The sequence below is a fragment of the Numida meleagris genome, chromosome 19, assembly GCF_002078875.1.
Source record: "Numida meleagris isolate 19003 breed g44 Domestic line chromosome 19, NumMel1.0, whole genome shotgun sequence".
NCBI classification, from domain to species: Eukaryota; Metazoa; Chordata; class Aves; order Galliformes; family Numididae; genus Numida; species Numida meleagris.
Genome location: NC_034427.1, coordinates 8,022,483 through 8,036,139, shown reverse-complemented (window position 1 = coordinate 8,036,139; position 13,657 = coordinate 8,022,483). Strand labels below are relative to the sequence as shown.

The 13,657-nt window shown below is 51.1% G+C and overlaps 1 protein-coding gene across 1 annotated transcript in view; it reads right to left on the bottom strand.

Annotated features, from left to right (window-relative positions):
• Window positions 1–8,137, bottom strand: part of NTSR1 (neurotensin receptor 1) — a 50,698-nt gene extending 42,561 nt beyond the window's left edge. The window contains exon 1 of the mRNA XM_021416876.1: window positions 7,171–8,137. Coding sequence (XP_021272551.1) covers window positions 7,171–8,112 — 942 coding nt within the window. The 5' untranslated portion in view covers window positions 8,113–8,137. The remainder of the gene's footprint in view (window positions 1–7,170) is intronic.

Genomic DNA, 13,657 nt, shown 5'->3' with positions numbered 1-13,657 from the left:
TGAGACCGCATTCATGCGGTTCAGCTCCACGGACCTGCATTGCTCTTGATTATGTTGCAATGACTGGGATGTGGCATCGCAACAACCCCATTAATTAGCTGCTTGGAGCCCTGATCCAAACCAGGGCTCTGCTGAGCTAAACGTTGCCCTGCATCAAAGCGCTCCCAGCTGCCGTGCAGCAGGTCTGTGCTGCAGAGATGTGCTTGGAGAAGAGGAGTTGGTAGAGCAGACCCTGCTCCTCCGTGCTGAAGGAGGAAGGCAGTGAGATGGTAGAGGGACAAGAAGCAGAAGCGAGCCCAGCAGGTGAGCATTGCTCAGGGCAGGAGAGGAGCCACCACCCCGTGGTGGGAATGGAGCCAATGCGGGCATCGAGTTGCTCCAAGTGGCTGCAGTGAAGGCCCACAGAGGGTTCCAGGGCCCTCAGCTCCTTCCTTTCAAAGCAGCTTCCACAGTAGAAGAGCTCCCTGAAGGAGGAACCGACCTCCAGGAGCAAGATAATAGGTTTGCTTCCAGGACCACAAGTTGGCTCTAACAGCGGCGGCCTTAAATTTATTCTTTATTACCTAGAGGGAGTAGTAGTTGGCAGGAAGTACCAGAGGGTATTTGCAAAGAGAAGGGAACACGTTGCTGAAATCAGATTATATCCCCAGCCCTGTCTAGGCTGCCTGTTCCTCTTCTATATATTTAGAAATCCGCTTGGCAAAGAGACAACTTTATAAAGGGAGATTTACAGCACAGGGTGCGGTATCTGGGGAGACGTAAACCTGCAGGCTGGCTGCAATCTGTGGGCGAGAAGCATGGGCTGAGGGCGGGTGCTGCTGGGTGGTGCTGCTGCCCCCAGGGCACGGCCACAGCCCAGCGGCTGCTCTGAACCCCCAAATTACAGAGATCCAAAGGGCTTTCTGCTACATGTGGCTTCACAATTTAGAGGTGCCTCCGGGTGCCATTTGTGAGCGCTTATTATAGAAGAGATGCTTTTCTTCCCTCCCGTTCAGATATGGAAGACTTTGTGAAAAGTTATCTTTTAAAAATTTCGACTAGAAAATCTCCTCATCTGTCTTCAAGCTGACAACCATCGCCAGCCCCTGAGAAATTAACAGCTTCAAAGAAACTGATCTTTCTCTCTCAAACAAAAGTTCAGTTAAAAAGACCTTGCTCACTGTTATTTTATTTCCTCAGCAGAGATGAGCTGCCATGGAGCCGTGCCCAGCAGCGCACTTTCTGCTCTGACAAATGTTGAAGTGGGAAAGCCACAGGAGATGAGAAGCAAACAACGCAGCCATGTCCAGCCCTGTCCTGCAGCATCCTCTGCCCCATAGGAGCGGGAGGGACAGGTTTGCGGTGGCCCAGAGTGGAGGAGGCCGATGGACACAGTGCGCTCACAGGGATGGAGCACAGGATACCAAAGTGTCTCACTGCTGCTGCCCTCCCACCCATAGAAAATTTAACAGCTGACACTTTCAATGCAGGGAAATGCTGGGAATGAACCGGGTGGCTCAGAAATTTCTTCTTCCCAGAGAGGCCTGGTACTCCATCGCCACCACCTACTTGTTCAAAGCCAACCCCTGGTCCTTGTTTCTTGAATAACTCATCAGCTTGACTGATTTATTGTCGGTGAAGGTAGAAAAATGGCTGGGGAAGCTCAGAGCTCATAATCTGCTTTTCTCTGCCACACCAGACTGAACAGTGAGAGGGATGTGGGGTATGGAGATAAGGGAGCGCGGGTGTTGGAAGCACCTCCAACTTCACATGGCGTGAGTGCTCTACACTGGAGAGCAACCAGGCAGATTGGGAGTGTAATAACAGAGCTTCATCTGCTTTGTGCAATGAAAGGAGGGATGGCAGCACCGGGGCTTGCTGTGCTGGCATCTAGCAATGCCTGCTTTAGGGCTCAATGGCCACAATGCTCAGAACTCATCAGCTCAGGGTCCCACCATGCTCCGAACCTCTCTGGACACTTTGCTCAAATGCTGGCCCTTCCTTACAACAGCACTCGCCTTGCCATGTCCCTTAGCAAGCTGTGTCCCTTAGCAAGCTGTGAAATGTGATGGTGACACCATTGGTGCCCCTGCCCAGGGTCCCATGGTGGACGCAGCCATCAGCTGCACTGGGCAGGACACAGGAAGCACAGGTGCCATCTGCACATCTCCAGCAGATGCTGCGCAGAGACGATAGAAAAAGCCTTCAAGGGGAAGGAGGGGGAAGCAGGGAGAAGACAATTAAATAGCTGCTTTAAATGATCTGGAAGGAGATTAAAGGCAGCTGCATTTTTTTTTTCTCTCTGGGAAGAGGAGCCACTAGAATACCTTCATCTCTTCTGCTTTTACAAAGTGCCGTTAAGAGGAAAATGCAAGAGCTGAATTGATCGGCCACATTTCCTCACTTTTGATTCCCTCCAGCTGACATCTTGAGAAGGGGGCTGGAGAGGGAAAAAATATCAAGTGAATTAAAATCAATTGGGGGGGGGGGAAGAGAAGAAATTATGTAAGAACTGGCAGAACACAGCAGGCCAAGTGGTTATGTAAAGCAACAAACACAGGAGCTTACTGAAGTCAGATCCAGCTGTACGATGGACCGCGTGTAAATGGCCTGGGACTGGGTGGGCTGTGTTTGCTGAACTCAGGTCCCATGGACCTGTGCAGTCTGTGGGAAGAGGCAGGTTTTTAGAGTCTTGCATCGGACACAGTCCTGCCACAAAGGAGCTGACCCACGCTGCTGCTGAACGGGATCACCTGGTGGGCAGAGACCCTGTGCCTCTATCCAAAATAGCTTCATCAGCCGGGCTCCAGGGGTAGGATTATCACTGTGCGAGTGACTGAAAACAGCCCTGCTACTAAAAGCCATAGCAGGAGTTTGGCTGTGATGTAAGGAAAAGAGACCAGCCTCAGTTCCTCTAGCCAACGTTAGTATAAACGCAGAATTCCTGAACTGAAGCCATCGACTAATCCTGGATACAATATGGAAGAAAACATGGAGAGAATTCAGCCCTTTGGTTTTACTCACTGCTGTTTTTTATGTGCTATGGAGAGACCCTTGCCAGGTTTATTTGCACGGCCCATGGACCTGCCAGGCATCCTGCCACATGTCCTCACTGCATAAGGTGTAAGGGAATGCTTGCAACATCGCATGGGATGCTGGGCCCCTTGGATAAATGGGGGTTGAATAGATGAACATGGAAACGTGCTTAGGACCATGGAAACGTTCAGGCCAGCTGCCTTGTGCGAGGGATCTTGCGCACAAGAAAGAGCTCCTCCATCCCAGCCCCAGTGTCTGCTCCCTCCTTCACATCCCATCAGATCTGAAGCCCTTCAGCACATTCCTTCAATGCAAGAGGAAATAAAGCAGAGTGCCTACTCGGGCAAAAGGTTGTTTCATGTGCAGTGTTATTTACTCTACCATTAGCAGAGTTCATAAAACAACAAATAACAGACCTGCAGGGTGAGAGAGCTGCAGCCACACAAGAGTGGGATGACGCACAGAAGAACTGCATGGAAAAAGTCCACCCAAAACCAGCGAGAGACACACAGCTCCCAGTGTGCTTCCCCTAGCAAGTAATCAACTTGGAGCCCATGGAGCTGTGATGGTTTATGGAGGTTCAGGGCCTGCTGCCATGTGTTTTAATAAATGGGTTCACACCAACTGTCTGTGTCAATAAACGACCAGAGTGTGTCAGATGCCCTACACAGGCATACAAACAGCAAGCCTTCAGAAAGGGGTAACGTGAACTGCCCTACTGAGACCAAGAGGCTGCAAGTGGCCCAGACTGAGTCTGGGGGACGTTCTGCAGCAGGGCCACCACACCTGGGTTGTGCCACACCGTGGCACTAAAGGAAAACGGTGTTTGCACTGCCACCTGGACATTAAAATGTAGATCTTTCTGGAACAGGGTGGAAAGTGCATGCTGCTGGATGTGGGGCAGTCACTGAGCAGTCCCCTGCTTTGAGAGCAAAACCACGAGCAGCCAAACAAGCACAAGTGCTGACCCGCAGGGGAACAGAGCGCACATGTCGCTCTGCCTCGCTGCTCTTGTATCTGGTGGTGCCACAACGAGCAGCTGTTATAACCTCCTCCAGCTGAAGTGGCACGAAAACATTAATTTACTTGTATGGAAATGGCTTTGAGAGGTGCTTAATTTGTATGGGAAAAAAAAAAACCAACACATAAAATTGGCTGCAGTGTGTGCTAGAGGATGTGTGCCAGTTAAAGTGTTAACTAGATCTAAATGATGTACTATAATGGACTTATTCCTGCGACCAGATCCCAAAACGATGCCAACATCCAAACCAGACGCCCCTAACAGACAGAAGGAAAAGGCGAGCTTGGCACTGAGGAGAACATAATAAACCAGGTTCACAGCCTGCCTTCAGCAGCTGCGGGGCTGCTGATAAACAAAGCTGGGAAGCAGTGCTGCTGTAAGGAATTAAATGCCAGAGGTCGTGCGGAGCTCACACCGTGATGGCACGAGGCGGGATGCTCAGCGCCCCGCGGTGCTGATGGGTGACACCCCGCAGAACGCTCATGTGTTGCTCTGCCTGCTTAGCAGCGTGTGCTGCACTGAGCGATCTGTAATCACTAGAGGAATGCCACGAATTACTTCTTAGAGTTGCGCGGTTTGAGTGGCACACGTTAAGTAATACGAGCAAAAATCGAGCGTGTGGCGTGTTGTTTGAGTGGTTAACTCTTCTTCTCTTTCTGTATGGAAACCTGGTTGCTCACACAGTGCAGTTTCCTTTGGGAATGTCCATCAGAACTTCAAGACACCGAGCAAAGAGTGAGGAACTTTGTCAAAACGAGCCTTCAGTGAGAGCACCCAACACTCACCCTGGGAAGGAGAGCATCCTCCCGGGCTCCGCAGGGCGCACACTGGGCTTTGAGTCTATAAATGGTTACATTTGCTCTGTTTAGGGCCTGGCTTGCAATTAGTCACCAAATAAAACCTCTTGGAGAACGGATGGTTTCAACAAATAAATAAATAAATAAATAAATAAAATAAAATCCCAATTTACTTCAGGCAGTTGGCCAAACAGGAAGAGTGAAATATGTCGAGTGATTTAACTCAAGAGATTTGCCAGCTTGAGCAAATGTATCACTGCTCTGATTAATTTAAAAGCAGAAAATGAACGAAAGAGATGGAGAGACCTGCTCTGAAGCAGCCTCAGTCCTCTGCAGAACTCAAGGCTCCGGATTTCTGAACTGCGGGACCTTTGCACATCACTCTCCCGCATTACCATTGCCCTTTCTTTCACAGGTCTTCCATTACTCGTTTTTTTTTTCTTGAACCCCTGCACAGCTTACAACGTAAGAATGCTCGATCACACGCTGTGCAATGGTTTCCCTTAATGCACTTCAAACCCGACTTGCAGCTGCTTTGCTTACTCACTCTGCAGCCCTTCCTGACCCAGGGCCCTGCTTCACGTTGGGTGCTGCCTTCTTGTCTGGAGGAATGAGCCCCAAGCCATGAAATTAGCTCCTATCTTAGCAAATTTACATTTGTAGCCAGGTCCCCCGAGAAGGAAAGGTATGCTGCTCCCCTGCTGCCCCCACAGCTGCCTCCTTCCTTTTACTTTTCAGTACAACCACAAGTGAAATGATAATTAAAAATGTAAGGAAGAGGCCACAGGCAAACTTCATACACAATGCATTAATGTCTGCCTGTCTTTTACTTGGATAACAGGATAAGGTAGATGCTGAATAACAGCAAGACTGTAAAATACATTGAGAATTGTTCAATCTCTGTAGACACGGCTAGGAAATAATCCGCTCTCCTTAGCCCTATCGTGTTAACACAAAGCACCGGTTTAATCCTTAAGGGAAGATGAGTGGAAATAATGCATTCCAGCCACATTGTTCTTAAATCAGATGGCTCACGCCTCCTTAGAGAATAGAGAATTTGGGTTAAGCTCACTGGGCTGCCACTAAGAAAAGCTACAAAGCTACAGGAGGAACAGCCTCCATGATCCGAAAGTGAAAGTTAGGTGCGGAGAGAAAATTCGGGGCAAATTCAGTGCTTCTGTGGGGGCTGGATTTTGGTCACTGGAACAGCAGTGCAGTGGGAAACTCTGAGAGACATCCCATAACATCTGAAGGCTCTGAGCTTATTCCTGGCTGTACCCTCGCCCACTTTTAGTGGGAGGAATCCTGTTTCCATTTAAGTTCTTTTCCTTTAACCGCAGGAACATTTTGAAGGCTTTAGTACACTTGCAGTTTTAAACCCTAACTGGCTATAGATTAGACCCACCTGAAATTCATGTTCCAAATAGAAGATTGAGAAGCTATCACACGTAAGCCTGGCAAAGGAGCTATGGAGATTGGTGTCTTGCTCTTTCTGCCTTTCCTTCCACTTCTCTTACATTTTTCAAGCCTAATGCTCCAGTGAACAAATGCCTCAACCCCTCAGAGCGCTGGAGCACTGTGAGTGGTGATGCTCAAATCCTTTCCACGCATGGGAGTGTTATGTTAAGCAGTGCATGGAGACCAGCAAAGCCTTTCTGAAGTCAGGAAGGGGGCCGCTACCTAAACCAGCTATGGTTTTCCCCAGACAGCCAAAACAGCAGCCGCTAGCTTTGCAGCTGCTGTTCCTCTCGGCTGCCTATGCTGCCCAAAACTTTCGGAAATCTGTCTGTTACTTCACAGACAAAATGAGCTCTGGGTCATCCAAAGAAGCTGGGAGGGAGAGGAGAGCAGAAAGATGGGTTTATTCACCCCGATGCTGCTGGTCCCTTTCCAGCCGAAGGGGAGGAGGTGCAAAGACAGGCTGAGGATCTCTGTAGGGAGGAGACACCGGGGTGCGGGACACAGGGCCCCGCTCCGGGACAGGGCGGGCTGCGGGCAGCTCCGGGGCGGCTGCTCCGGGGGGGCTGCGCCATCCGGGGACCGGACTTACCCCGCAGCGGGATTCACACCGGTGCGGGCTCTCAGCCCGGCGCTGGGGGGCAGGAGGAGCATGGGGCACAGCAAACAGAGCCGACACCCCCCTAACCCCGAGACCCCGCCGTCTGCCCGCACCCCGGGCCGTCCCGTCCCGTCGGGGCTGCTCCGCTCCCCCGCTTCCCAAAGCAGGTTCCCCCGCCTCGTCTCCCCCATCCACTCCTCCCGTCTCTCGGCAAAGTTTGGGCTTTCCCAGCTCAGGGAAGGCGCGGCTGCCCGGTCCCGGCTGCTCGGGGTCCTCACCTGGATGACCGTCTTCAGCGTGGTGGTGTTCACGATGGCGGTGCAGATGATGGAATCCGGATCCTGATCCTTAGCATAAATCTCCCCCATGGTGAAGATCATGGGGATGGCGAGGAGGAAGGAGGCAATCCAGATGCAGCTGATGAACTTCTTGGTGCGGCTGCGGGACATGATGCTCTTGGCTTTGAAGGGGTGGCAGATGGCCATGTAGCGCTCCACGCTGAGGCTGGCGATGTTGAGCGCCGTAGCGTAGGTGCAGGCGTCCCGGAGGAAGTAGTAGCCCTTGCAGACAGCTCCCCCGAAAGCCCAGGGGTGATGGACCCAGATGAAGTTGTAGAGCTCGATGGGCATGCAGAGGAGGAAGATGAGGAGGTCGGAGAAGGCGAGGCTAGCCAGGTGGTAGTGCACCGTGCTCTGCAGGTTCTGCAGCGACTTCTTGCGCACCAGCGTGTACGCCGTGATGGAGTTCCCCACGGTGCCCACCAAAAAGAGAGCCAGGTAGATGACGGTCACCATGACTTTGGAGTAGATATCGGTGTTGACGTCCAGATCCTCCTCGTCGGGTCCTTTGGAGAGCAGGTCGGAGCGGTTGGAGGCGTTGGGGTGGAGGTGCTGGGAGCTGCCGGGCACGGCCGGGGCCGTGGCGTTGGGGTGCATCTCGCGGCCGGGCCGCCCCGCCGGGGCTGCAGCTCGGAGCCGCCGCCCGCCCCGACGTGCCGCTGCCCCCAGCGAGGAAACTTGGCTCGTTTTAATGCGGCGGGGAGGAGGCGCTTGCCGCTGCCGGGCTGCTGTGTGTGTGTGTGAGTGTGTGACACACAGACACACACACCGGAGCAGCCTCGCCGCGCTTTGTGCAGCCCGCAGCTCTGGAATCTCCTCCCTGCAGCTCCCCGGAGCCCAGATGTGCCCGGGCACGGCAGGAGCCTCCCTGCACACGCACATACACACACGCACACACACACGCACACCGCCGCCAGCCTCGCACAGCCGCGCCAGCAGACGCCGCACCGCCGCCCCCCGCGCTGCCTTCCCCCGGCCCCGGGGACGCCCCCTCCGCTCGGCTCCCCCTGCCCCAGCCCCGTCGCCAAGCGGCTTCGGCAGCCCCAGCCCGGTGCTCGAACTGGAGCCGATGGGGAGGAGCGGTTGGGCTGGGGAGAGGAGGCTGCGGAGCCCCGGGAGCTGGGACAAGACCCCCCTCCTCCCGTTGGAACCCCCCTTCTCCATCCCATGTAAAGTCAGGCACAGAGGCAGGGCTGTAAGGTGAGGGCTGGCAGGGGGCTGGGAAGGGGCACGAGCCCTATTACCCCCCCCACCTCGTTCCCCCAGTCATGAGAGGCACCAGCAATGCACCCCTGGACATCCCCATGCCCTGCCAGCCTCCAAATACCCACACACTCTGCTGCTTCTAGGAGAAAAGCATTTAAAATGCATTTAATGCATTTAAAACACATAAAAATATGTACCTCTGCCCTGAGACTTCTCAGCCCTACAACACAGCGGCATCAGCAGTGAGCTGCTTTGCTTTGATCCCCATATGTCACTTTTCCCTTATCTCCACATCCTCCAATCTGGAGACGAGTGGTCCTCTCTGAGCCGCTCTGTTGCAGGGGCTGCGAGGATGCCATGGTGATGCTGAGGGTGATAAGTGGATCCCCCACAGCAAAGGGCCCCCCAGGATGGGGGCTATTATTTTCTCAGGCTCGGGGTGCTGAGCTGGCTGCTGCCTTGTAAAACCTCAGTGAGCTGTTCACTCAGTTGTCTTTACGATAAAGCTCTTTACTACTGCACAGAGATCTAGGAAATCCCATCCAGGGATTTCCCATGCACTGATTTGGCCAAGGCAACCGTAACTTGTCTGAATTTATTTGCTGACAGATGTTGTATTTCCAAACACCGGTGGGCTCTGAGTGCACTGATGTCCTGCACACCACTTATCTATTTGATGCAAGAAGATGTCTAATCCCGCAGTCAATCAAATAATCTCTGCATGCACATAGTGGACTTTACACAGCCAGCCATCAATGGCCAACATTCCCCCAAATTTCTCTTAAATCCAGCTGACAGGATCACCACGGAAGGCTGACCAAAATCAGATTTATTTAGTCTTATGTAGTCATACAAACACGGAGAGAAATGTTTTCTAGCATTCATCCCACACTGGTTTGCAGAATGACTAATAATCTCTTAGCACCACCGATCCTTTTATCTACAAGTTTTTGTTATGAGGTCTCCATCAGCAGAGAGGAGTTTGCCAGGGCTGGGTCCCCAGCTGCTCTCACTCCTTGTTCCTGCTCTTTGGGCTGCTGTCGGAAGTATGTCTGCAGCTGGGAATCTGCTCTTTTCCCAGATTCCCAGTGTTCCTATTCCTTATCTCCCCCATTTGCAGGATCTTATGGCCCTGCGATCCAAGCCCAAACCCATGCTTCTGCACTAAAGCACATCTCCCCGAGGCAGTGAAAGAGTTCCTTTGGGATCCTTGTCCATAATAAAGAGTTATTGTCCCTTCCTGGCCCTGTAACTTCATTTTGGCCTTGTGGAAAGCAATTGCTATCCCCATAAACTAGATACCCATCTGCTGGTCTAATTTTACAGTGTGTATGTGCACGTTTATATCAATAGCTGTCTCTAGAAATGCTCTGTTTTGGATTCTGTTGCCTCGTGTTTCTGCACACAGACAATGCAGGCACGGCTGCTGACAAGGAAGATAGTGCATCTCCTCACTCTGTCCCAGCAGCTGTTCCTGAGTGCTCCAGGTACCACCTCCTCCACTTTAACCTCTGTGCCAAGTGTTGGCAGAGAATACTCCAAGATACAGTTAAAAGAGAATTCTAATTACACTCGGAAATATCAGCTACCTGGAGTCAATGTAGCTGTTGATTTACAACCAGCACTTCAACAGGCTGGTGCAGTTAGTGTCAACTGCCAAATCTCTGCTTTCATAAAAGTGCATTGGAGGGGCACCTCGTTCTCAGCTCTTCCTAGCAGATGAGGCTCAATAGGAAGGACGTCAACGCATTGCTCCTCTATCAACACAACTAGCTAGCTTGCACTTCTTGTACAGTCATCAGAGAGCATGAGTGCATGACTAGATGTGAAATCACAAAGTGGCTCTCCAGTGTACATCGGTGCTGGCAAATTTACCACCAATTTATCCTAGCTGAGCCTGAGTGTGCTGGCTTCCCAGAGTCAGCCTGCTGACATGCAGCCTTGCCATTCCCCATTGCAGAAGCACGGGTCACCTTGTGAAGAAAAAAATAAAAGAAAGCCTTGGCATATCACCAGATGGAAAAGGGTCAACCTCTCTCATATCTTTATAGGAAGATTTTTGTTCTACCTTCGGTCCTCATATCACTGTTACAGGGCTGGATACCTGCCTGTGCTCCAGAGCTGACCCCTGAAAGCCCTTCCTTTGGAATGGGCAGAGCTGTAGTGCCAAATGAAGACACCAGCCCATGGACAACGTTGCCCAACACACCGTTAGCATCCCTAATTGTTTGTGCACGACCTGAAGGAGACGTGCAGTCCCCTTCCTTGTGTGGGATATTGAAATTAATGCTAAACTATCTCTTCTTGCCTTCACCTCTGCACCCTGCAGGGATGTAATCCATATTCTCCTTCAAGCAAAAGCAGAGCCGGAGGTGCATTGTTCTCTTCTTGTGCGCTAAAGCTTCCTGCCTAAATCCCTGCTGTTTGTTTCTGAACTAGCCGACCTTTTAGCTAAGCTGGGCTCTTTTTAATATATTTTGTATGTGTATGCCTGTGGCTTAGAAAGGAAAAGAATCATGGAAACCAACAGGCTCCTGATCTCAAATGTTACAGCAAGGCATTTACTTAAAATCTTGCAGGAAAATATCACCTAAAGACCTTGCCTATTAAAACTTCCTGGACAGTGAGCTGAGGGTCCCACAGTGAGCAGGATACAAGGTCCCCAGGTTGCCTCACTCCCTTTTATGTTGACCCAAGTGTTTTTCTTCTTTGCTATTCCCGTTGCAGCTGGGACCTCTAGGAATTTTTCATGTTAACCCTATTGCAGGCTGATTTCTCTAGGTGAGATTTTTCTGAAGGACAAAGAAAGCAGCGAAGAGAAACCTCTGCAAAAAGCAGATGCTAAAAGACAGAGTCAGCCTTTTCCTTTTGCTGAGATCACAGCTCCCCATCCTAAATATCTGTTAGAGGAGGTTCCTGATTCAAACCTATAAAGTCAGATCCCACTGAAATCAGTGGGATAGGTACTCTCTAAAAGACATCCCTAAAAGACAGGGGTGTGTAAGGTGGGTTAGTAAGATACAATCCTGGGGATGTACAAGGAAGATTTGTTCAAAAACAAGAAAGTGAGGAAGAAATAAGTGATAGAAACGTGGGCACATATCAGCTTTGTTGATTATAATATTGGCTGCATCATTACTTACAAGCATTGCATCACTCAACATATTGCAAAATAAAGTATTGCTGGTTTTATTGCTAGCAATAAAAGATTCCCAACTGCTGCATGTTATTTACTGTATTTGGCTGAAGTGATTTCAGGAGAATATTTTAAGTGGAAACTGTTGATACATGGGATATTGATTGCCTCTGATCTTCATAGCAGGAAACTGCTGAGACCCCTCAGTGTGAGCACAGTGGTGTGTGCGTTGGCAAAGCAGAGGGACCATACCCAGCACAGACCAGTGATCACATACCCCAGTGTTGTGTCCCTGGACAAATCTAAAAGAAAATAGGGAAGTGGACAACAGAGCACACTGGGGTGTGTATGATGATGTTGGTAAGAATATTTCCCTGAAGAAGGATCAATCTCTGGGAAAGGACAGCTGGGAAATGAGGTGTCCAGATTCTTCGTACAAGCCTTATCTTCTGTGTGCTGGGTGTTCACATTCATCCCTTTACTTCAGCAAAATTCCTTTAAAATTAGCAGATTTTTTGGCTGATAGACGTTGTAATATTTATCTCAGACAGAGCCAGATGTGTTAACTGGACACACACAGAAGATACCAGCTGCTTTAGTTCAGAGATAAAAGCAGATTTTGGATCCCCTGAGTTGTTATTGCAACAAGCCCAAATCAGATTCCTTGTGGCAACAAACACACTTTGTTTTCATATACGATATAAATGTCCAACATGCAATGAGTTCTGCTCGTGCATTTCCACGCAGCTTCCCTTTGAAAATCCTGTTTTAACCCAGGAAAAAATACAATGAAAAGAGTCAGAGGAATGCAAGCGGAGAGTTTGCACTTGCTGCAGCCCCTGAGGCTTTGGCCCGGCTCTGGCACCCGCAGTGCAGGCAGGCAGCCCCCTGCCTCTCAGGGATGCCATCTGCCTTCCCAGCCCTGGAGCTTCCAACAGCTCAGCTCAGCAGTGCACTGTGAGGCACAGAGCTAAATCTTCTTTAAGACACAGATGTATTTGCACTGCCTGTAGGCCCCCAGCCCGCACACCTCGAGGGCAAGCTGTGTGAGGAGGGGCTGATGTCGCTGGGTTTGCTGGTTGCGGAGCAGGCTGAGGGTAGGCCTCATGGCGGCCTGCAGCTCCTCACAGGGGGAGGAGGGGCAGCCCTGAGCTCTGCTCTCTTCTTATTACATCCCACGCTGGTGGGGCCTTCTCCTGGGTGATCAGTCACTGAACGCCGTAACGCTTTTCCTCTCTCTGGTTGTGTGCCTGCTGTGAGACAGACAGGACCTCAGGCCTCCAGCATGTGGTGGGGGCACCCATGGGGTCCAAGATGGCAGGGACTGGGTGTCTGGTGCCCATCCCTGCTCGGGTCCCTCACACCCGTCTGCCATGGAGGCTGGGGCTGCAGGATACACCAGGGCTGTCTCCAGAGCAGTTCCCAGTAGAAATTTTCCTGGGACAGCCTACAATGGCTTTGAGTCACTCTGTGCCACTTCAGCAGACACAGAAATCTGGCAGTTTGTGCCTTCCAAAGCACACTGTGACCTGCTGCGAGCATGTTTAGTTTGTACTGTGCAATCTGCCTTGTTCCTGCTATTCTTCCCTCTAAGAGCCCACATCCTCCCATTTTTTTGCAGAGTGATGGATTTGCCCGAGTCTGAGCTCCTTGCAAGCCAGTGCTGGCATCCCTCTCACCACACAAGCAGAGGATGCAGAGAGGATGTGATGTGCAGAGGAGGTGTGCACCTTCCATGAATGGTGAGATGCTCCATCCTGGTTGTTACCAGGAATGAGAGGCTGCAGAGGGCATTGCTCCCTGAGGTCCATCCCTGCCATTACAGGCAATGCCATTGTGCAGTACCTAGTACCTAGGGTGCAGAAAAGTCCCATTTCTGTCCTGCTGCACCACCTGTAACAGTGCTGCAGGAGCAGGACCTGCTGCTCTGTTGGTGAGTGTGAGCCTGAGAAAAAAAGGTTTATTCCCATACCTGCAGGCCAGCAGACTGTTGAGAACAATTCTCTGTGGACTTCCTGGGGTCATTTCACCCCAGACCATAACACAGAGCAGCGCTCTGACTGCTCTAAACTAAACTGAAGGAGA